Consider the following 22577-nt stretch of genomic DNA (forward strand, 5'->3'; position numbering starts at 1 on the left):
TTGGACGCTTAGCACGATTTGTTTACTTTTGAACTTTGGTAAAAATCGAACATTTCTGCTACTTTGAGCTCAATTTCAAGGTACTTTTCATTGTAAAATCAGTCAAAATCATCTCAATTTCTGTAATATGTCTTCCTTCTATAGAATGAGACCAGGAAAACTAGAATACAACAATAAATACCATACAAAAATACAGTGCAAAGTCGCTGTTTTAATCCAAAAACACTGTCAAAGTTTTTTTTTTTCTCATTACGCACTGTGTGCTGCAGGATTTTTTTTATATTGCGAAACACTGGCCACATAGACCCATTCTTTCATATGTAGGCCTACCAGCTTTCTCTCACTAGATTTGAGGGCGCTAGAATTTAGGGGTACTAGTACGTCAAAAACCCTGGTGCCTAAGCCGTACTAGTAAGGCCGAAACCCTGAAAGGGTTAACTACCTTTTATGCAGCTAATTAGGCAATAGTTTATATTGTCAAGGCTAATAATAATTAAAGTCAATTGAGGATTATGCATATTGAATTGATGCATTCAGGTAAAATTTACAGAGGTAGAACATTATGCTCATAACCTGAAATACCTGGGACTTATTCCCAAGTTAAGACATGGGACTGTTTCCTTACACTGCTGCCTCTGTATGAGATGCATCATATAAAAGAGAACCAAAGGAACTGACAGAAATACTGCAAGTCACTGCTTGGTTGCCTTGGGTTATCCTGGGTTAATATGAAAAATGTCTTTACAGCGGTGACAAATGATGAAGATTTAACCTAAGATAATCCAACAGAGCTAAATAACGAAGAAAGAATTGTTATCTAATTTAATGAAGCTACAGATTATTCTAATCAATTTAAGCACTAAACCCTAAAGATCATATAGCACTGCAGGGAGGGATATTCGAAATTAGAAATGTGCAAAGGTTAGAAATGAGCGAGGGGTAAGGGTGTGCAAAGTTAGGGGTTAGTGGAGGTGGGGGGGTTGATGCACCAGTAAAGCTGAAATAAAAAAAATGATGCAATAGGTTACTTTCTGTTAAAAAGCAAGAGCCTGTATCAGTTGTGGGACTTTCAGGGAGGTCAGAAAGTGTGATTATGTTATGGCAATTTAAACATTGGAGGTGTATCCTCTGATAGACAAGACAATATACAGTGGACCCCCGGTTAACGATATTTTTTCACTCCAGAAGTATGTTCAGGTGCCAGTACTGACCGAATTTGTTCCCATAAGGAATATTGTGAAGTAGATTAGTCCATTTCAGACCCCCAAACATACACATACAAATGCACTTACATAATTGGTCGCATTCGGAGGTGATAGTTATGCGGGGGTCCACTGTATTAAGATATGTTGAACAGACAGTGAAACTTGACAGTTCTTGCAGAGGGATGCTGGTTGTTTCTCCACATGGTATCTAATTCGCGAGTGTCCAATACACGTGCACAAGAATGCAGTCTCCCAAACAGAAAACTTGTGGGAAGATGATGGCCAAAATCCCTAATGTGGTTTCACAGAATCCTTGTTGTTATCTAACATGGACCAATGTTGTTGCCAGCAGTGGCGAGAGAGCACTTCAATACAGACCGAGTAAGGAATACCACTATGAGAAATCTGGAGATCCTAAATACGTAGTTGACTGAGCAGCCAAGTCTGCATGTTCACTGCCTGAACATTGACATGTCCAGGGACCAAGCAAAATAGATTACAGTAATTTGTACTTATTTGAAATGCAACATAATCAATACAGTATATATGAAGGATGATGGGATGAGAGAAGTTATATACAGCAGGGCCCCACTTTATGGTGTTCCGCTAATACGGACATTTCAAATTACAGCGGTCCCTCGTTTTTTGTAATTAATCCGTTCCTGGAAGTGTGACTATTATCGAAATTGACGATTTTCGAATCCATTTTCCCCATAAGAAATAATGTAAATCCAATTAATTCATTCCAGACACCCAGAAGTATCAACAAATTTCTTTTTTACCTTAAAGATAGATTTACATGCACAAAAGAATGAACATTCAACATTACAGTTACCTTTACTGAAGGCTATTGTTGATGAATGGAAGACAGGGAGGAGGAGAGTGGGAAGAGAGGTTATTGTTTGGAAGGAAAATCCCCCTCCATAAGGACTCTAGGTCACTTCAGGGGTCACTTCCCTAGCTTAAATATAGATTTACATGCAGAAAAGGATACCAAATAAATGTAAAGCACTAATAAAATGTAAATGAACATTGGTAATAGGGGTAGTTGATGAGTGGAACGGTCTGCCTAGTAGGGTGATCGAAGCTAAAACATTGAGTAGTTTCAAATTTAGGTTGGATAAATACATGAGGGAGAGGAGTTGGATTTGAGTCAGACTTGCACCTGAGCTTTTTACTTGGGTAGCATTTGTTCTGTTAGTGGGTTGGATTTGTGAAGGGCCTGCCTAGTATGGGCCACCAGGCCTGTTGCAGTGTTCCTCCTTTCTTAAGTGCTTATGTTCTTATTTAACATCACACTTACCTTTATTGAAGACTTGGTTGTGCGAGGGAGGGATGGCGAGTTTATTGTTGGAGAATATGACACTAATATCAACTCTGCGGCTTATTTATCTATCACAATTCAACTAATATGACATAATAAACAATACTAATAACACAGAGACATGGAATATACTCTAGAATGAATAAAGTAAGTCATTATGTATGTCACAAGGTGTTGTGTTGTGTTGTTGTTGGGTGTATAAGGGCCACTGAGAGTAAGCCGTCCAGAATGGTGGTGAAGCAGCAGCTGAGGCGGTGGTGTTTTCTGTAGTCCTATATAACTCCAACAACATTGGAGGAGTTAGTAGTATCGCTGAATCACTGAAGAAGGCACCCTCTACCATCATCACAACCACTACCACCATCACTACCACCTTCTATCACTATTGCAACTGCTACCACCATCACTACCACCTTCTACCACTATTACAACTGCTACGACTCCCCCCACCTGACTTTCTAATAGTCATCACATCCCACCTAGTTTGTTTACATTCTTCGTGAGAATCACGTTTCTCCATTATGTCTGGAAACCTTCCAAAATTTTAAGTATTTTAAAGTTATTTCATGTTTTATATACAGCGGACCCCCAGCTTACAATCAGCTCTCAACTCGAACAATTATGCAAGTGTATTTTTGTAAGTGCTTTTGTAAGTGTATTTTTGGGGGTCTGAAATGGACTGATCTAATTTACAATACTCCTTATGGGAGCAAATTCTATCGGTAACAGCACCTGAACAGCCTTCTGGAATGAATTAATATCGTACGTCGGGGGTCCACTCTACTATACTACAGTGGACCCCCGCATAGCGACTTTAATCCGTGCAAGAGGGCTGATTGTTATGCGAAATGATCGGTACGCGAATGAATTTTCCCCATAAGAAATAATGGAAATCAAATTAATCCGTGCAAGACACCCAAAATTATGAAAAAAAAAATTTTACCACATGAAATATACATTTTCCTACACACAAAGAGAAGGATACATGCACAATAGTAGAGTAGTACATGCACGATATTGTGCATGTACTACTCTACTAAATGAAGAATAAATGACACTTACCTTTATTGAAGATGCAGCAATGACTGATGAGACACTGTGTCCTGGGAGTGCCTTTTCCTCCTGAGTACTGTAGGTCCTGTTTGGCATTTTCTTCCAGAACAGGCCTTATCACACTGTGTATGCCACTACGATTCTTAAATCTCTCAAACCAACCTTTGCTGGCTTTAAATTCACCAATATGAGCACTAGTTCCAGGCATTTTTTCCTGTTCACCTGGGTGTTAGTCAACTGGTGTGGGTTGCATCCTGGGAGACAAGATTAAGGACCCCAATGGAAATAAGTTAGACAGTCTTCGATGACACTGACTTTTTTGGGTTATCCTGGGTGGCAAATCCTCTGGGGTTAATTGTTTCTTGGTATTCTCAATAAGCCACACCAACAACGGTGCTACAGCAGCAGCAGCTGACAGTGCTACAGCAGCAGCAGACGATGCTACAGCAGCAGCAGACGGTACTACAGCAGCAGCAGACGGTACTACAGCAGCAGCAGACGGTACTACAGCAGCAGCAGCAGCAGCTGATGGTGGTACAACAGCAGCAGCAGCTGACAGTGCTACAGCAGCAGCAGACGATGCTACAGCAGCAGCAGACGATGCTACAGCAGCAGCAGACTATGCTACAGCAGCAGCAGACGGTACTACAGCAGCAGCAGCAGCTGTACCACCAATAGTAGCGATGGTTGATTGGGGTTTATTATACAACCTGGCCAGCTCGGAGACACGCACTCCACTTTCATACTTATCAATGATCTCTTTCTTCATCTCTATAGTAATTCTCACCCTTATTGCTGTAGGGTTGGCACTAGAAGCTTTCTTGGGGCCCATGGTCACTTATTTTCCAGATAAATCACCAAAAACACTGTAATAATACGAAATGTTCCGATTGTATGCTTGGATGTTACCGCGGAGGCTGGCTGGTAAACAATGCCACCGGCGGCACATGTGAGGCTGGCTAAGGGCACACATTGGACGCGTCTCGGACGAAGAGCGGTGAGCGGGTTTTGGGGCGGTATGCGAGGCAAAATTTTTGCGATAAAAGCGAGCAGTACGTGGATTGAACGGTATGCGATGCGTACGGTATGCGGGGGTCCACTGTACTCTGATGATTATACATGTGTGTACCTGTACCTAAATAAACTTACACAATGTGCTGGCATGCAGGTACACATTAAAATCACTGTCTTATTAGTCTTGAGGGCCCCATATTAATAATGATAATAATAATAATAATAATACACAGTAATAATCACTCTGAGGCACATTAAATGTCGTATATTACATTAATATATGTATGTACACATTTTTAATAATCTATCTATGACATTTTTTCAAAATTATACAATACATACACTTCCTAACATATAAACATGATAAATACACCCCACAGTAGAATAAATTAACATACGTACAGTGGACCCCCGCATAGCGAACTTAATCCGTGCAAGAGGGCTGGTCGTTATGCGAAATGTTCGCTATGCGAATTAATTTTCCCCATAAGAAATAATGGAAATAAAATTAATCCGTGCAAGACACCCAAAAGTATGAAAAAAAAATTTTTTTACCACAAAAAAATGTTAATTTTAGTACACACAAACTGAAAAAGGCATGCACAATTACATGACACTTACTTTTATTGAAGATCTGGTGATGATTGATGGGATGGGAGGAGTGGAGAGCATTATCTTCTTACTGTTTAGAAGGGGAATCCCCTTCCATTAGGACTTGAGGTAGCAAGTCCTTTTCTGGGGTTACTTCCCTTCTTCTTTTAATGCCACTAGGACCAGCTTGAGAGTCACTGGACCTCTGTCGCACAACAAATCTGTCCATAGAGCTCTGTACCTCCCGTTCCTTCAAGACTTTCCTAAAATGGGCCATAACATTGTCATTGAAATAGTCACCAGCACGGCTTGCAACAGCTGTGTCAGGGTGATTTTCATCTATAAAGGTTTGCAGTTCAACCCACTGTGCACACATTTCCTTAATCTTTGAAGTAGGCACAATGGATTCCACAACTGGCATAGGCTTCTCAGGGTTAGCCCCAAACCCTTCAAAATCTTTCTTAATTTCCATACTAATTCTCACCCTTTTTACCACAAGGTTGGCACTAGAAGCTTTCTTGGGGCCCATGGTCACTTATTTTCCAGAAACAGCACCGAAAACACTGTAATAATACGAAATATTCCGAGTGTATGCTTGAATGTTACCGCGGAGGCTAGCTGGTAAACAATGGGACGGGCGGCACATGTGAGGCTGGCTGAGGGCCCACATTGGACGCGTCTCGGACGAAGTTCGCCGAGCGGGTTTTTGTCTACTATGCGGGGCAAAATTTCAGCGAACAAAGCGTTCTCTATGCGGATTGTTCGCTATGCAAGGCGTTCGCTATGCGGGGGTCCACTGTATATATGAAATGTTTTTCTAGTTGTCAGAGTGTTGGAAAGAACAAAGTTCTCTCTGTTCAACACCAAAGAAAATGTGTACACAATAATATTACTGGGGGTAAAGAGAGAAAGCTTGCACAGTGTTGGAAGCTAAACAATATTGTGTATTTATCATTATCATCATTATCATATTACGAGAAATAGAGTTATGGTAAAACTCCGGTTTTCGTCCAGTCCAAATATCGTACAATTTGGATTTCGACCACTTTATTCTGAGAAATTTTAGTCCGGGTTTCGTACATCAACTCTAAAATTGTCTGTAACAGACGCGTCCGCCTGCCCGGGTTGCCACTGCCTGACTCAGTCCACGTCTGTCACTTGTCGAGTGAACAATACTCAGCGCGTTCATCATTTTTGGTGCTTGTTTATTGAGTGAAACTGCAAAATAAGCCACTATGTGGCCAAAGAAAGCTCAGAGTGCCAGCCCTTTGGTAAAGAAGGTGACAAACAAGATAGAATTCAAGAAAGAGCTTGTACAGGTCCGCCATCACAAATCCGGCAATCAGTTATTCGGTTCCTTCAGTTATTCGGCACTAATTTTGGCTAGCATAATTTCAAATTTCCAGGGTCGCCACACCAACCTGCTAGTACTGTTTGGTGGTGTTACTTGCTGCATAAGTCATTCCAATTTCTTTTTCTCCATTTATTGTTTTAACCCTTTGACTGTCGCGGCCGTATATATACGTCTTACGAGGTACCGTGTTTGACGTATATATACTCATAAATTCTAGCGGCTTCAAATCAAGCAGGAGAAATCTGGTAGGCCCACATGTGAGAGAATGGGTCTGTGTGGTTAGTGTGCACCATATAAAAAAAATCCTGGAGCACGCAGTGCATAATGAGAAAAAAAAATCTCCGACCGTTTTTTTTTAATTAAAATGCCGAATTTGTGGTCTATTTTCGTACAGTATTTATGGTTGTATTCTCGTTTTCTTGGTCTCATTTGATAGAATGGAAAACATATTATAGAAATAGTGGTGATTTTGATTGCTTTTACTATAAAAAGAACCTAGAAATGGAGCTCAAAGTAGGGGAAATGTTTGATTTTTGCCAATGTTCAAAAGTAAACAAATGATGCCATTGTGCAATAAATATCCAACTAGCCATTCTAATATGCAGTAATGAATGGGTTGATGCTATTTATACAATTATTACAGTATTGCAGTAGTCTGCATAATAGTAAGTCTTCTATTTTTTGTTTGAATAAAAATTCAAAATAGAAAGCAAGAGTAATATCAGAGGGACCTGGAGATATGACTGATGAACAAAGAAAATGTTATTTTAGAGCCAGGAATGTCTGCATTGTTCATTCTGGGCCTTATTTTGAAATTGTCATATTTTTTAGTTTTCGTGAAATTGGCCAAATTGCAAATTTCTGACCACATTATTAGGTAGTTGAAATCGGTAAATGGGCAGTTTCTTGTACTCAATCGATAGAAAAAATAGAGTTCTAAAGAAATAGCTATGAGTTTGGGTGACTGGAACAATGGAATTAGCCGAAAATAGGGCTCAAAGTGGGCGAAATCGCCGATTTGTAAACAGCGCCGAGGTCGCTAACTTCGCGAGAGCATAATTCCGTCAGTTTTCCATCAAATTTAGTTTTTTTGGTGTCATTACAATCGGGAAAAGATTCTCTTTCATTTCATAAGAAAAAATAATTTTTTTTTTTTAAATTTTGCGACACCAGGAGACACCTCAGGATTGGGGGTTACGACAGTCAAAGGGTTAAGCTGCTTACTTTTAGCCCATGCAATGGTTCCAATGAATAAAAGAAATGCTTCTCATTATGTAAAGGACCTACACAGTACATTATCCATTAAAGATAAGGTGGCTTTGAAGCCACTGTCGGCTGCCATGAGCTCAGTCTCATGATGCAGGAGAATATGCTTTATTATTACGCTAATATCAACACTACAGCTTATTTGCCTATCACAACTTATCTAATATGACATAATAAACAATATAAATAACATAAAACATGTTAAATACGCCAGAATGAATAATATTTGGCATAATACCGAGCAGTTCGATGGAGGTATGAAGAGGATATGGTATACAAATACCATTCTCCTATCCCTGTCTTGGGAGCTTATACAGTGGACCCCCGACATTCGATAAATCCGACATTCGATGCATTTTAACGCAAAAATTTCTCCTCGACATTCGATGGAAAACCCGACATTCGATGTGTTGGGAAACCAACACATACTATGAACACACCATGGCAAATACAATTCTCTCACCAAAATCATGGCTACACCAGTGGAAGGAGACAACTGTGGCAGAGATGTACCTGTTTTTTGCCACAATAATGCTTATGCCACATGTGTATAAGTACACTGTCACCACATACTGGGCAACAGAACGCCTGATTTCAACTCCAGGTTTTAGTGACATTATAGGCGTCAATCGTTTCCTGATACTGTTACGTATGTTACACTTTTCAGACAAAACCAGGCCTGACAGAAGCGACAGGTTATACAAGATCAGAAATGTTTATGTACATGAAACAAAAGTGCTGCATGTATTTTTATCCCTTCAGGAAGCTTGTTATTGACAAATCCTTGATTTTATTCAAAGGAAGACTCTCATTCAAGCAATATATACCAAGCAAGAGGAAACGCTTTGGTATAAAGTTATTTGTACTGTGTGATTGCAGAAGTGGTCTAGTTTTGGATATCATTATGTACACTGGCAGTAATACTTTGAGAGATACCATGAAGTTATTGGGTATCTCTGGTGATGTGGTTAGAACAATGATGGAACCATATCTTGGTAAGGGGCATATGTTATTTACTGATAACTGGTACACAAGCCCCATACTCAGTGATTTCTTGCGAGTGAACTTGACAGACGTGTGTGGCACAGTGCGTGGTAATCGTAAACATATGCCAAGGTTCAACACTGGCACTCGCAGAGCTGAGGTGCAAGCCTTTGCTGCCAATGACATCATGGCATTTCGGTGGCATGACAAACGTGATGTCACATTGTTGACATCAGTTCACCCAAACGAAATGGCACACAGTGGCAGGCACAACAGAGAGACCAATGAACCCATTCTAAAGCCTGCAGCTGTCATGGACTACAACCTCAATATGCACTTAGTGGACAAATGTGACATGAAGATTGGGTTTGCCGATTGTGTACGCAAGAGTTATAAGTGGTATATAAAACTTTTTTTCCATCTTGTTGATATCTCCATGCTAAATGCTTATAACATATACAAGTTGAAGACCAACAAAACACCAAAATATGGTGAATTTTGTTTGTCAGTGATCAGACAAATAATCGCAAAGTACCAAGGAGCAACACCTGCAATAGACCAGCGCCCACGAAATTACCAACACACGCCATCTCGTTTCAGGCCTGGTGATCACTACTCCATACAACTGCCTCCTACTACTGCCAAGAAAAATGCTCAGAAGAGGTGTTATGTATGTACACATACCACAAAACGCCCACAAACACGCAGAGACACTCGTTTTATGTGTGAGGAGTGTCAAGTGCCCCTCTGCATATACCCATGTTTCAAAGAGTTCCACAAGCTGCAGCAGTTCTAGGAACATGTTCAGTGACTGTACATATGTATATATATTATGGAACAATAGTAATAAACATTGTTTTGTATTGTTTGTTTGTGTAAACAAACTGTATACACAAACTAATAGTGATAAAGTTTGTTCAGTTATTGTGTTGTAAACAATGAGTGTATATTTGAACACTGCACCTTATATTGGTCTCACAGGCCACATAAGTTACTTGGAAAAGAAAAATATTGGAAAATACAAGAAACTTTTGAATTGGAGTAAATAAAAGAATATCGGGTGGGCGGCAGTTGCCGCTGTTGCTGTATGCACCTCACTTTCTGCAAATTTTGCGGCTCTATATCTCAGTAGGTACTGATGGAAAAAAAAATTTTAGGCTTAAAACACTCAGAAAAATAATCCTAACATTTTCATAAGAAAAAATAATTTTTTTTTTCAAATATTTTGCGACATAGAATGAGTTTCAGAAAGGGGCCTGCGACAGTCAAAGGGTTAAGGCCAGCAAAGGTTGGTTTGAAAGATTTAAGAATCGTAGTGGCATACATAGTGTGATAAGGCACGGTGAGGCTGCCAGTTCGGACCACAAAGCGGCTGAACAATATGTGCATGAACTCAAGGAGTACATAGAGGCTGAAGGATTGAAACCTGAACAAGTGTTTAACTGTGATGAAACAGGCCTGTTTTGGAAGAAATTGCCAAGCAGGACCTACATTACTCAGGAGGAAAAGGCACTCCCAGGACATAAGCCTATGAAAGACAGGCTTACTCTGTTAATGTGTGCCAATGCTAGTGGTGATTGCAAAGTGAAGCCTTTATTGGTGTATCACTCTGAAACTCCCAGTGTGTTCAGGCAAAAGAATGTCCTCAAGGCTAATTTGTGTGTGCTGTGGAGGGCAAACAGTAAGGCATGGGTCACTAGGGACTTTTTCTATGACTGGTTACACCATGCATTTGCCCCCAATGTGAAAAATTACCCAATTGAAAAGAAATTAGACCTTAAGTGCCTCCTGGTATTAGACAATGCCCCTGGTCATTCTACAGACTTGGCAGAGCGACTTTCTGGGGATATGAGCTTCATTAAGGTCAAGTTTTTGTCTCCTAATACCACTCCTCTCCTGCAGCCCATGGACCAGCAGGTCATTTCCAACTTCAAGAAACTGTACACAAAAGCTATGTTTCAAAAGTGCTTTGTAGTGACCACAGAAACTCAACTGACTCTAAAAGAGTTTTGGAAGGATCACTTTAATATCCTCAGTTGTATAAACCTTATAGGTAAGGCTTGGGAGGAAGTGACTAAGAGGACCTTGAACTCTGCTTGGAAAAAACTGTGGCCAGAATGTGTAGACAAAAGGGATTTTGAAGGGTTTGAGGCTAACCCTGAGAATCCTATGCCAGTTGAGGAATCCATTGTCGCATTGGGGAAGTCCTTGGGGTTGGAGGTTAGTGGGGAGGATGTGGAAGAGTTGGTGGAGGAGGACAATGACGAACTAACCACTGATGAGCTGCTAGATCATCTTCAACAGCAAGAGGCCAGACCTGAGGAAACTGCTTCAGAGGAGGGGAGAGAGAAATTGAAGAAGTTGCCTACTTCAAAGATTAAGGAAATGTGTGCAAAGTGGCTTGAAGTGCATACCTTTTTTGATGAAAATCACCCTGACACAGCTACTGCAAGCCGTGTTGGCAACCTGTACACTGACAATGTTGTGAACCATTTTAGGAAAGTCATAAAGGAGCGAGAGGTACAGGCCTCTATGGACAGACATGTTGTACGACAGAAGTCCAGTGACTCTCAAGCTGGTCCTAGTGGCATTAAAAGAAGAAGGGAAGTAACCCCAGAAAAGGACTTGCTACCTCAAGTCCTAATGGAAGGGGATTCCCCTTCTAAACAGTAACAACCTTGACACTCTCCCCTCCTCCCATCCCATCAATCATCACCAGATCTTCATTAAAGGTAAGTGTCAATTATTCTATTGTTATTAATGTATTGTTATAGCTGTTATTGTAATTATTTTATTGCATTAAACTTAATATTTCATGTGGTAAAATTTTTTTTTTCATTCTTTTGGGTGTCTTGCATGGATTAATTTGATTTCCATTATTTCTTATGGGGAAAATTAATTCGACTTTCGATATTTTCGACATTCGATAGCTCTCAGGAACGGATTAGTATCGAATGTCGAGGTTCCACTGTATAAGAGAAAATGGAGTATAGCACAGGGCTAACTGTGATATACACTCGTACTGCACCATAAACCTGAAACAAAAAAGTTATTTTCTCTATATAGATTATCACACATAGCAGCATATGTGTAGAGAACCTAAGATAACCCAAAAAAGTCAACATGGCTTATTGTTAGTACCTGGCTTGGGTTAGCATACATGATTTTTGGTAAATATTTGATTCCCAGCCAGGGTAGAAACATTAGGCGTGTTTCTTTACACCTGTTGTCTATGTTTACCAATCAGTAAATGGGTACCTGGGTGTTAGTCGACTAGTGTGGGCGTTATCCTGGGACACTGACCTAATTTTCTTGAAATACTCTGCATAACAACAGCTTTCTATATAGTAGTATGTCACTGATGTCAGCTAGGCCTGTATACCTTGCACGTGTAGTAAATAAAGATACGTACACCTACCATCCGACTTACGACCGAGTTCGGTTCCGAGAAACCGGTCGTAAGTCAAACATTACTACTGAATATCAACAAAATATTTTTGTAATGATTTTATTTTATTGTTTTATTTTGGTATTTCATGTTTTACTTTACTTTTTATGTTGTTAGTACTGTCTTTTATACTGTAAGGTTTAGGATAAACACTGTGTACAACACAAATAGTTGTTTATTTCCCAGAAATTTAGCATAAAAAGACGGTCGTAAGTCGAGTGGTCGTAAGTCGAGCAGGTCGTAAGTTGGATGGTAGGTGTATTATTATTATTATTATTTTCTCAGTTGTTTGTTGGGTTATCTTATTCAAATTTGGGCAATGTATGATGGAAAGATACTTCTTAACGTACACCAAAAATGAAAGAAATCACACCATAAATAGCGGAGTTCACTTCTCAGCCATTAGCGGCCACTTAGCGGCATATTTTTGTATGTTTTTTATGGTTATATTCTCATTTTTTCGGTCTCATTTGATAGAATGAAAGATATATTACAGAAATACACCTACCATCCGACCTATGACCGAGTTCGGTTCCGAGAAACTGGTCGTAAGTCGAAATGGTCGTAAGTCGAAATGGTCGTAAGTCGAAATGGTCGTAAGTCAAACTTTACTACTGAATATCAACAAAATATTTTTGTAATGACTTTATTTTATTGTTTTATTTTGGTATTTCATGTTTTACTTTACTTTTTATGTTGTTAGTACTGTATTTTATACCGTAAGGTTTAGGATAAACACTGTGTACAACACAAATAGTTGTTTATTTCCCAGAAATTTAGCATAAAAAACATGGTCGTAAGTCGAGTGGTCATAAGTCGAGCAGGTCGTAAGTCGGATGGTAGGTGTAGATAGGATTTTGATTGCTTTCATGATGAAAAGTACCTTGAAATTGCGCTCACAGTAGCGAAAATGTTCTATTCTTTAGCGAAGCTCAAGAGTAAACAAAACCTGTCCGCCTGCCAGTCCAAATTCCAATACGCAGTCAAGAATGGGTTTACATTATTTATACAATTATTACAATAATGCAGCAGTCTGCATGACAGTAAATCTTCTATTTTTATGTGAATAAAAATTCCAAATGGTAAGCAAGATTAATATAAGAGGGGCCTGGAGCCATGACTAATGGACAGAGAAAATGTTATTTTAGTGCCAGGAATGTCTGCAATGTTTATTCTGGACCCTATTTTGAAACTGGAATCTGTTGAAATTTGTGTGAAATCGGCCAAATTGCCAATTTCTGACCACTTTATTGGGTAGTTGAAATAAGTGAATGGGCAGTTTCTTGTACTCAGTTGACAGACTAGAAGTAAATAAGTTTATTCAGGTATACACAAATACAGTTACATAGATTATCATACATAGCAGTGTATGTATAGAGAACCTAGGATGACCCAGAAAAGTCAGACAATGTGACTTATTTCCAGTACCTGGCTTGGGCTTGCCATATATGATTTTTGGTAAATATTTTTTTTCTCGGTTGTTTGTTGGGCTATCTCATTGAAACTTGGGCAATGTATGATGGAAAGATGCTTCTTAACCCTTTGACTGTCGCAACCCCCAATCCTGAGGTGTCTCCTGGTGTCGCAAAATTTAAAAAAAAAAAAAAATTATTTTTTCTTATGAAATGATAGAGAATCTTTTCCCGATTGTAATGACACCAAAAAAACGAAATTTGATGGAAAACTGACGGAATTATGCTCTCGCGAAGTTAGCGACCTCGGCGCTGTTTACAAATCGGCGATTTCGCCCGCTTTGAGCCCTATTTTCGGCTAATTCCATTGTTCCAGTTGCCCAAACTCATAGCTATTTCTTTAGAACTCCATTTTTTCTATCGATTGAGTACAAGAAACTGCCCATTTACCGATTTCAGCTACCTAATAATGTGGTCAGAAATTTGCAATTTGGCCAATTTCACGAAAACTAAAAAATATGACAATTTCAAAATAAGGTCCAGAATGAACAATGCAGACATTCCTGGCTCTAAAATAACATTTTCTTTGCTCATCAGTCATGTCTCCAGGCCCCTCTGATATTACTCTTGCTTTCTATTTTGAATTTTTATTCAAACAAAAAATAGAAGACTTACTATTATGCAGACTACTGCAATACTGTAATAATTGTATAAATAACATCAACCCATTTATGACTGCATATTAGAATGGCTAGTTGGACATTTATTGGACAATGGCATCATTTGTTTACTTTTGAACATTGGCAAAAATCAAACATTTCCCCTACTTTGAGCTCCATTTCTAGGTTCTTTTTATAGTAAAATCAATCAAAATCACCTCTATTTCTATAATATGTTTTCCATTCTATCAAATGAGACAAGAAAACGAGAATACAACCATAAATACTATACGAAAATAGACCACAAAGTCGGAATTTTAATTAAAAAAACGGTCGGAGTTTTTTTTTCTCATTATGCACTGCGTGCTCCAGGATTTTTTTTATATGGTGCACACTGACCACACAGACCCATTCTCTCACATGTGGGCCTACCAGCTTTCTCCTGCATGATTTGAAGCCGCTAGAATTTATGAGTATATATATGTCAAACACAGTACCTCGTAAGACGTATATATACGGCCGCGACAGTCAAAGGGTTAATGTACAACAAAAATAAAAAAGACGGATGATAAATAAGGGAGTTCACTTCTCAGCCATTAGCCGCCTCTTTGCAGTATATTTTCGTATGTTTTTTATGGTTGTATTCTCATTTTTTTGACTCATTTGATAAAATAAAAGATATACTACAGAAATAGACATGATTTTGATTGCTTTCATGATGAAAAGTGCCTTGAAATTGAACTCAAAGTAGCGGAAATGTTCGATTTTTGCCGATGCTCAATGAACTTTGTGCAAGTCAAGTTTGTTAATTTTATTAAGTGTATTCTAACCTAACCACTCTGTAATCTGGCAAACTCACTAATCCAGCACACTACAGGTCCCAATGATGCCGGATTTGTGATGGAGGACCTGTATCAATATACGAAAGTGGCATACATGCGGCCGAGCTTGCCAGGATGTGTAGGAAGTCCAAATCAACAATCAGTTCCATCCCAGTGAAGAAAGTAAAAATCAAGGAAACTGATGTTGCGAAAGGGGCAAACATGCTAACGAAACAGAAATCACAAACAATCAAAGATGTAGAGTTGTTGTTGGTGTGGCTCAACGAAAATACAGTTAGCAGGAGATAGTGTTGTGGAGGGGATAATTTGTGAAAAGGCAAGGCACTTGGATGCGGATCTCGTAAAGAAAATGCCTGTAACGAGTGCTGCTGTTAGTGAATTTAAGGCCAGCAAATGCTGGCTCAACAGATTCAAGAAGTGAAGTGGCATACATGGTATGGTAAGGCATGGTGAGGCTGCAAGTTCAGACAAACGTGCAGCTGAAGAATTTGTTGATGAATTCAAGGAGTACATAGAGGCTGAAGGATTCCTCCCCCAACAAGTGTTCAATTGTGACGAAATAGGCCTCTTTTGGAAGAAAATGCTGAAGAGGACCTACATCACATAAGAGGAGAAGGCACTCCCAGGACTGACAAGCCTGTGAAGGATAGGCTAACTCTTTTGTTCTGTGGTAACACTAGTGGGGATTTGAAAGTGGAGACTTCACTGGTGTATCACTCTGAAAATCCCAATGTGTTCAGGAAAAACAATGTCATGAAGAGTAAATTGTGTGTACTGTGGAAGGTTAACAATAAGGCATGGGTCACGAGGCTAATTTTCATTGAGTGTGAAGAAACACCTCCTGGAAAATAAATTGCCACTCAAGTGCCTCCTGGTAATGGACAATGCTCCTACTCATCCTCCAGACTTGGAAGACCAACTGTTTGAGGAGTTTAGTGTCACTAGCACGTTAAAAGACCATACAATAAGTGTCAGGGGCCCGAGACTTTCAACTGCCTCCCAGCATACATAAGGGGGATTACCAACAGACCCCTGGCAGTCTTCAAGCTGGCACTGGACAAGCACCTAAAGTCGGTTCCTGACCAGCCGGGCTGTGGCTCGTACGTTGGTTTGTGTGCAGCCAGCAGCAACAGCCTGGTTGATCAGGCTCTGATCCACCAGGAGGCCTGGTCACAGACCGGGCCGCGGGGGTGTTGACCCCCGGAACTCTCTCCAGGTAAACTCCAGGCATCACAGTGAAGTTCTTGCCCCCTAATACTACTACTTTCAGGAAGTGACTTCCAGAACAATGAACTCTGCTTGGGACAATGAACTCTGCTTGGAGAAAACTGTGGCCAGAATGTGTCCAAGAGAAGGATTTTGAAGGGTTTGAGGCTGACCCTGATGACCCTATGCCTGTTGTGGAATTGTGTCTTTGGGGAAGTCCATGGGGTTGGATGTGAGTGGCCAGGATGTGGAAGAGTTGGTGGAGGACCACAGGGAAGTGCTAACCACTGAAGAGCTGCAAGACCTTCAACTGTAACAGCAACAAATCGCAGTTGAGGAAATTGCTTCAGAGGAGGAGGAAGAGAAAGGGGAGAATGTGCCTTCTTCAGTGATTAAGGACATGTGTGCAAAGTGATGCGAGTTGCCAAGTTTTGCGAAGACTTATCACCCTAACAAAACTGTTGCAAGCTGTGTCTGCAACATGTTCAATGACAATATCTTGTTCCATTTTATGCAAATCTTAGAGACACCAGAAACACACCTCTCTGGACAGATTTTTTTGTGCAACAGAGGTGCAGTAACTCTCAAGCTGGTCCTAGTGCCAGTAAAAGACACAGAAGCGAAGTAACACGGGCCAGGGCTTGGATACCTGAAATCCTTATGGGGGGGATTCCCAAACAATAACCTCTCCTCTCTCTCTCTCTCTCCTCCTCGCTTTCTTCCACAAACCAACAAGAGTCTTCAATAAAGGTATGTAATAGTGATTTAAATGTTCATTTATCCATTAAAATTAATGTTTTATATCTACAGTGGACCCCCGCATAACGATGGCATCACATAGCGATTTTTCCGCATACCGATTACTTTTATCGCAAAATTTTTGCCGCGCATACCGATTAAAAACCCGCTTACCGATTTTCGTCCGAGACGCGTCCAATGTGCCCTCACATGTGCCGGCCGTCCCATTGTTTACCAGCCAGCCTCCGCGGTAACATCCAAGCATACACTCGGAATATTTCGTATTATTACAGTGTTTTCGGTGCTGTTTCTGGAAAATAAGTGACCATGGGCCCCAAGAAAGCTTCTAGTGCCAACCCTGTGGTAAAAAGGGTGAGAATTAGTATGGAAATTAAGAAAGATTTTGAAGGGTTTGGGGCTAACCCTGAGAAGCCTATGCCAGTTGTGGAATCCATTGTGCCTACTTCAAAGATTAAGGAAATGTGTGCACAGTGGGTTGAACTGCAAACCTTTATAGATGAAAATCACCCTGACACAGCTGTTGCAAGCCGTGCTGGTGACTATTTCAATGACAATGTTATGGCCCATTTTAGGAAAGTCTTGAAGGAACGGGAGGTACAGAGCTCTATGGACAGATTTGTTGTGCGACAGAGGTCCAGTGACTCTCAAGCTGGTCCTAGTGGCATTAAAAGAAGAAGGGAAGTAACCCCAGAAAAGGACTTGCTACCTCAAGTCCTAATGGAAGGGGATTCCCCTTCTAAACAGTAAGAAGATAATGCTCTCCCCTCCTCCCATCCCATCAATCATCACCAGATCTTCAATAAAAGTAAGTGTCATGTAATTGTGCATGCCTTTTTCAGTTTGTGTGTATTAAAATTAACATTTCATGTGGTAAAAAAAAATTTTTTTCATACTTTTGGGCGTCTTGCACGGATTAATTTTATTTCCATTATTTCTTATGGGGAAAATTCATTCGCATAACGATTATTTCGCATAACGATGAGCCCTCTTGCACGGATTAAAATCGTTAACCGGGGGTCCACTGTATTTCTCATTGTTTTCTGTATGTAAAATTAGTTATTTTCTATAAAATGGTTTTTGTTAATATTTTTGGGTGTCTGGAGCAGATTAATTGGATTTACATTATTTCTTATGGGAAATATTACTTCGGTTTTCGTCCATTTCAGATTTCGACCAGCCTTCTGGAACGGATTAGGTAAAATAAGATTACCTGTACAGTGGTACCTTGGGATACGAACAGCTCAAAACTAACAATTATGTAAGTGTACATGTATTTATGTAAGTGCTTTTGTAAGTGTATTTTTGGGGGGTTTGAAAGGATTAATCTAATTTACATTATTTTTTATGGGAACAAATTCGTTCGGTATCGGCACTCGAACAGCCTTCTGGAACGAATTAAGTTTATATCCCGAGGTACCATTGTATACTTTATTAAGTAAATTCTCTTATTGTTAAGTAGGTTGTGCAGTACAGACAGTTATATTCTGAGCAAATAGGAATAAAGCTTTTCTGGTAAGTAAACTTAATAGCATAACCTAACCTAGATCATGAATGAAATTCTAGGTTAGGCTGTCTTTCATTAGCTTAGGTTATATGAAAAAGTTTCTTCCTACAGCATTTCTACAAAATACAGCTGGCTCCACTGCACAACCCACTTATATGGGAGAATTTACATTGTAAAAAAAAAAAAAGGAGGGGGGGATAAAGTACAAATAGATCTAACTCCTTAAGCTGCCACTAAACTTTTACATTACGTATATAGAGATGCATAAATTACAGGAAGTTCCTCATCAGTTTTAATTTAATCATATCTCTGGTCATTATTTCATTATTACTGTACATTCCAATTTGTTTTTTAATAATCCTTTCGAATTTAAGACAAGCCTGGCTGAGATGGTAGGAAAACTTTTGAAAGCCTTCAAAGGTCGATATTTCAATTTACCAATATATTATAATTTAATACCTTTTACTAAATGCTGAATATTTACCATAATTTTTATTACACTACTATGTAATTCTATATTTTAGTGTACTACATATATATAAATAATCTGGTTTAAATTTTTTTGTTATTTTTAGTATTAGTCCAAAATTTTGACATTCATAGATGCTTACAATTTTGTTACAGGCTATGTATTTTTCCTTGTAAGAAATAAATATTTAACCTACTACCATAATTCAAATGCATTTTCTTGAGAAACAACCATGTTTCTAAATATAGCAATTAAACCCATAGCAATAATAATATTCATAATAATAATATTCAGGGGGAGTGCTAAGCTTGAAGGAGTTATACAGCATCTGGAGAGACTAAGGCATTCAGGCTCAATTCAAGGAATGGAAGCATAAAGTCAAATTGCTTAATCAAGAAGTTCCCACCAGAACCTAGGAACCTCCACTGAGGGGGGCCCCCACGGGAATAATTAGTTCATTTTAGCATGTTTGAAAGGTTTAGCCACAATATTATACATAACCATAACTTGGTAAACCATATACAAACTAATGTAATGTATAACTAAAATAATTCTTTAAGTATAACCTCCAGATGTTTTTACAACTCCCAGCAGGAAAAATATGCAGCAGGAACTCCTTTGTACATAAGAAACCTTTAGTGTAGTTATATACCAATAATTTTTTACAGACAATATATATTTTAGTGCTTGCATTATGGGCATGATTGTTATTGGTAAACACTGGTGATAAATTATGAATAACCAAAAATTCCTCTCAATACAACATTTATTAAAACTAGTGTAAACTTGGAGGGGAGAGTTGATAAAGACAGGAGAGATGATGGTAAGAAAAGTGTAAACTTGGAGGGGAGAGTTGATAAAGACAGGAGAGATGATGGTAAGAAAAGTGTAAGGTTGTGTAGTGTTGGTACAGACGTGATCATTACTGTCAGCTGGTGTCCTCCTGGCCTCATGAACCTCCCTCTACCTCACCTAGAGTAATATACCCACTCATGGCGTGTACAATATACTGGAAGCTTCCCGCTGCCTCACCTCCAGCCTTACAGTGAGATGAACAACACTAAAACGTGAGTAGCAGCCATGGTGATGGTGGTGGGTGAGGGTAGTGTTGGAGCCTGGGTGGTGGTGGTGGTGCTCTTCCCCCACCAACCATACACTCTACTAAACCATCACCACCACTTACTCTTCCATCACCACTACACATCAACCACAGCCTCTCCACCACACTACTTACTGCTGGTTTTCTTAGTTTTCCTGCGGGACGTCATGTTGCTGCAAGTCACTCAAAAGTCAACACCGTCACCACGACGCGCGCAAATTATGAAGCTGCTGGTAAATTATTACCTCAATATTCCTCTTTTACTGCCTAAATAAACCCTCACACATATTTAAACATACCCTATATTTTATATAGTAAATACCTCTATAATAAAGTCAAAGACAATTTCTTATAATATTATTGCAACACTTATATCAGTGACATATACACATGTCACCATACTGACTTTATTTATTTATAATTTATAATTTGAGCACACTTACAGAGGTACAAAAAAAAAAAAAAAATACAGATAAGAGCAGCATGCTCATTATATTTGACTCTTAATCTTATTTACTAGTCAACCCACAGCGTCAGATGGTCAACCTATCATCTCATGAAAGTTCTGGAGATAAATAGTGGAACTTCAATTAAGAAAACAAATACTAGGGTGATAGCAAAAACTGCAAGAAGTAACTGAAGAAAGTACAGTTACTGGTGCAAAATGTAGTACAAAGACAAATGCTAAGTTAACGTTCCACTGATCAGACCCTGATCCACCATAAGGCCTGGTCACTGAGTGGTTTATATTTTTCAGTGTAAATATGAGAGATTACTTTAATCCTTAAGTTAAGGATTAATATAGAAAACCCCACTGTGACATGGCCCAACTCTTAAATCTTCTGTCTTGCCTCATAGACGATTTTTCCTCTTCTATCTGTTGCTAGTCTTGCAACATTGCATAGCTCTTGACGGCACGCAGAGAGTGCGAAAGATTTTGAGCTAAAGATTTCTATCCCCATATGGTTTGTTCTGCATTGTTAAGATTGTCTTTTTGCGATTGTATTGCAGTAAGGATTAACATATTCTTGACTAGTGGCGAACAGTTAGCATGCATCTCCTATGACCCTCGTATAGTCGATAGGCTTTAAACTCCACTAAGTAACCAACTTGTCAGGTTGGCTCTTCTTATTTCTCCCAAGGGAAGGTGCCTTGATGCCTGTGAAGGGCTCTTGATCCAAGGAACCACTTAACCTAGCATTTTATGGATCAAACTTGCATGCCTCTCATTCATTAATCATTATATGACCCCTACAGGGTTTAGATCTTCCCCTTCCCCTTCCTCCCAGCTAAATTAAAATAATATACTTGTTCTGCCCTAACAAAATTAGTGAAAAAGTGACTACAAATATCCGAAATCAAATGAAATTTATCTTGGACTATGTGGCTCACTTGATAGCGGTCTCAGCTCTCAAATAAGGCAATGGGTGTGGAAAATTGCATTTATCTGAATGTAACTAATTATGTACATAACAGTAAATGATAACAAAGATAATTATTATTTATCAATGTTACATAGACAAGTAGGAATTTGGGACACCTAGGTCGTAAAAAATGTCCCCCTTCGATACCTACCACTGTCATAACCACAAGTTGCTCTGGACCTATTAATTAAATGAAATATACATACACCAGGAATACTGGTAAATATATAAATTTGTGGACTGTATATTAAAAATAATAAATGGTTATATATATACACAATTACATAACAGAAGGAAAATATATCTTAATATCACTCACCAATTTGACTGGAGATTAATGTGTATCATACTCAGAAAACCTCACTCTAACTAAATGTATGAAAATAATGCTGGCCAGAATTACACACAAATCTAGAAAGCTTATCTGAGGTTCCTGGAGCTATCTTCTCCAGTCGTCTGATATCTCAAGTTATGCAGGAATGCACATCCACCAATTTCGCCTCCTATTTGAGAGGTGTCAACACAATTTTAACCTCTAGAGCACGAAAAATTCTTCCCATTACACCAATGTTTGTACAAAATTCAAAACCAAGATGGCGAGTCTCCTGCACAGACGCAGACTCTCCGTTTTCTATGACATAAATATTATTAAATACAGTATGGCCATCTATATACATATAAATACTGAATTTCTGGAAAATATATACAGTATTTTCCACACTGCGGCCGGCCGGAGTTCGTTGCTAAATGACTCAAATTGCTTATTTGACAATGGTGGAGGACCTGGGTACATATAGGATCTGGCATCCACAAGGCGACATATTACACAAGATTTAATCACCCTTTTTACACTTTGCCGTCCTTGTGGAATCCAGAAAGTTTCCCCTAATACAATTTAAGGTATCTTGTACCCCACCATGCATTACATTTTTATGGGCATTTAGAACAATCAATTTTGTTAGAT

At 39.2% G+C, this 22577-nt stretch overlaps 1 protein-coding gene across 3 annotated transcripts in view; it reads right to left on the reverse strand.

Annotated features, from left to right (window-relative positions):
* LOC128695003 (glutamic acid-rich protein) overlaps positions 1 to 20437 on the reverse strand; it is a 34783-nt gene extending 14346 nt beyond the window's left edge. The window contains exon 1 of one of the 3 annotated variants that reach the window (XM_070080205.1): positions 20063 to 20318. In XM_070080205.1, coding sequence (XP_069936306.1) covers positions 20063 to 20084 — 22 coding nt within the window. In that variant the 5' untranslated portion in view covers positions 20085 to 20318. The other 2 variants (XM_070080204.1, XM_070080206.1) reach the window with 2 other exon arrangements.
* Positions 20438 to 22577: the final 2140 nt, after the last annotated feature.

The sequence above is a fragment of the Cherax quadricarinatus genome, unplaced genomic scaffold (assembly GCF_038502225.1).
Source record: "Cherax quadricarinatus isolate ZL_2023a unplaced genomic scaffold, ASM3850222v1 Contig224, whole genome shotgun sequence".
NCBI lineage: Eukaryota > Metazoa > Arthropoda > Malacostraca > Decapoda > Parastacidae > Cherax > Cherax quadricarinatus.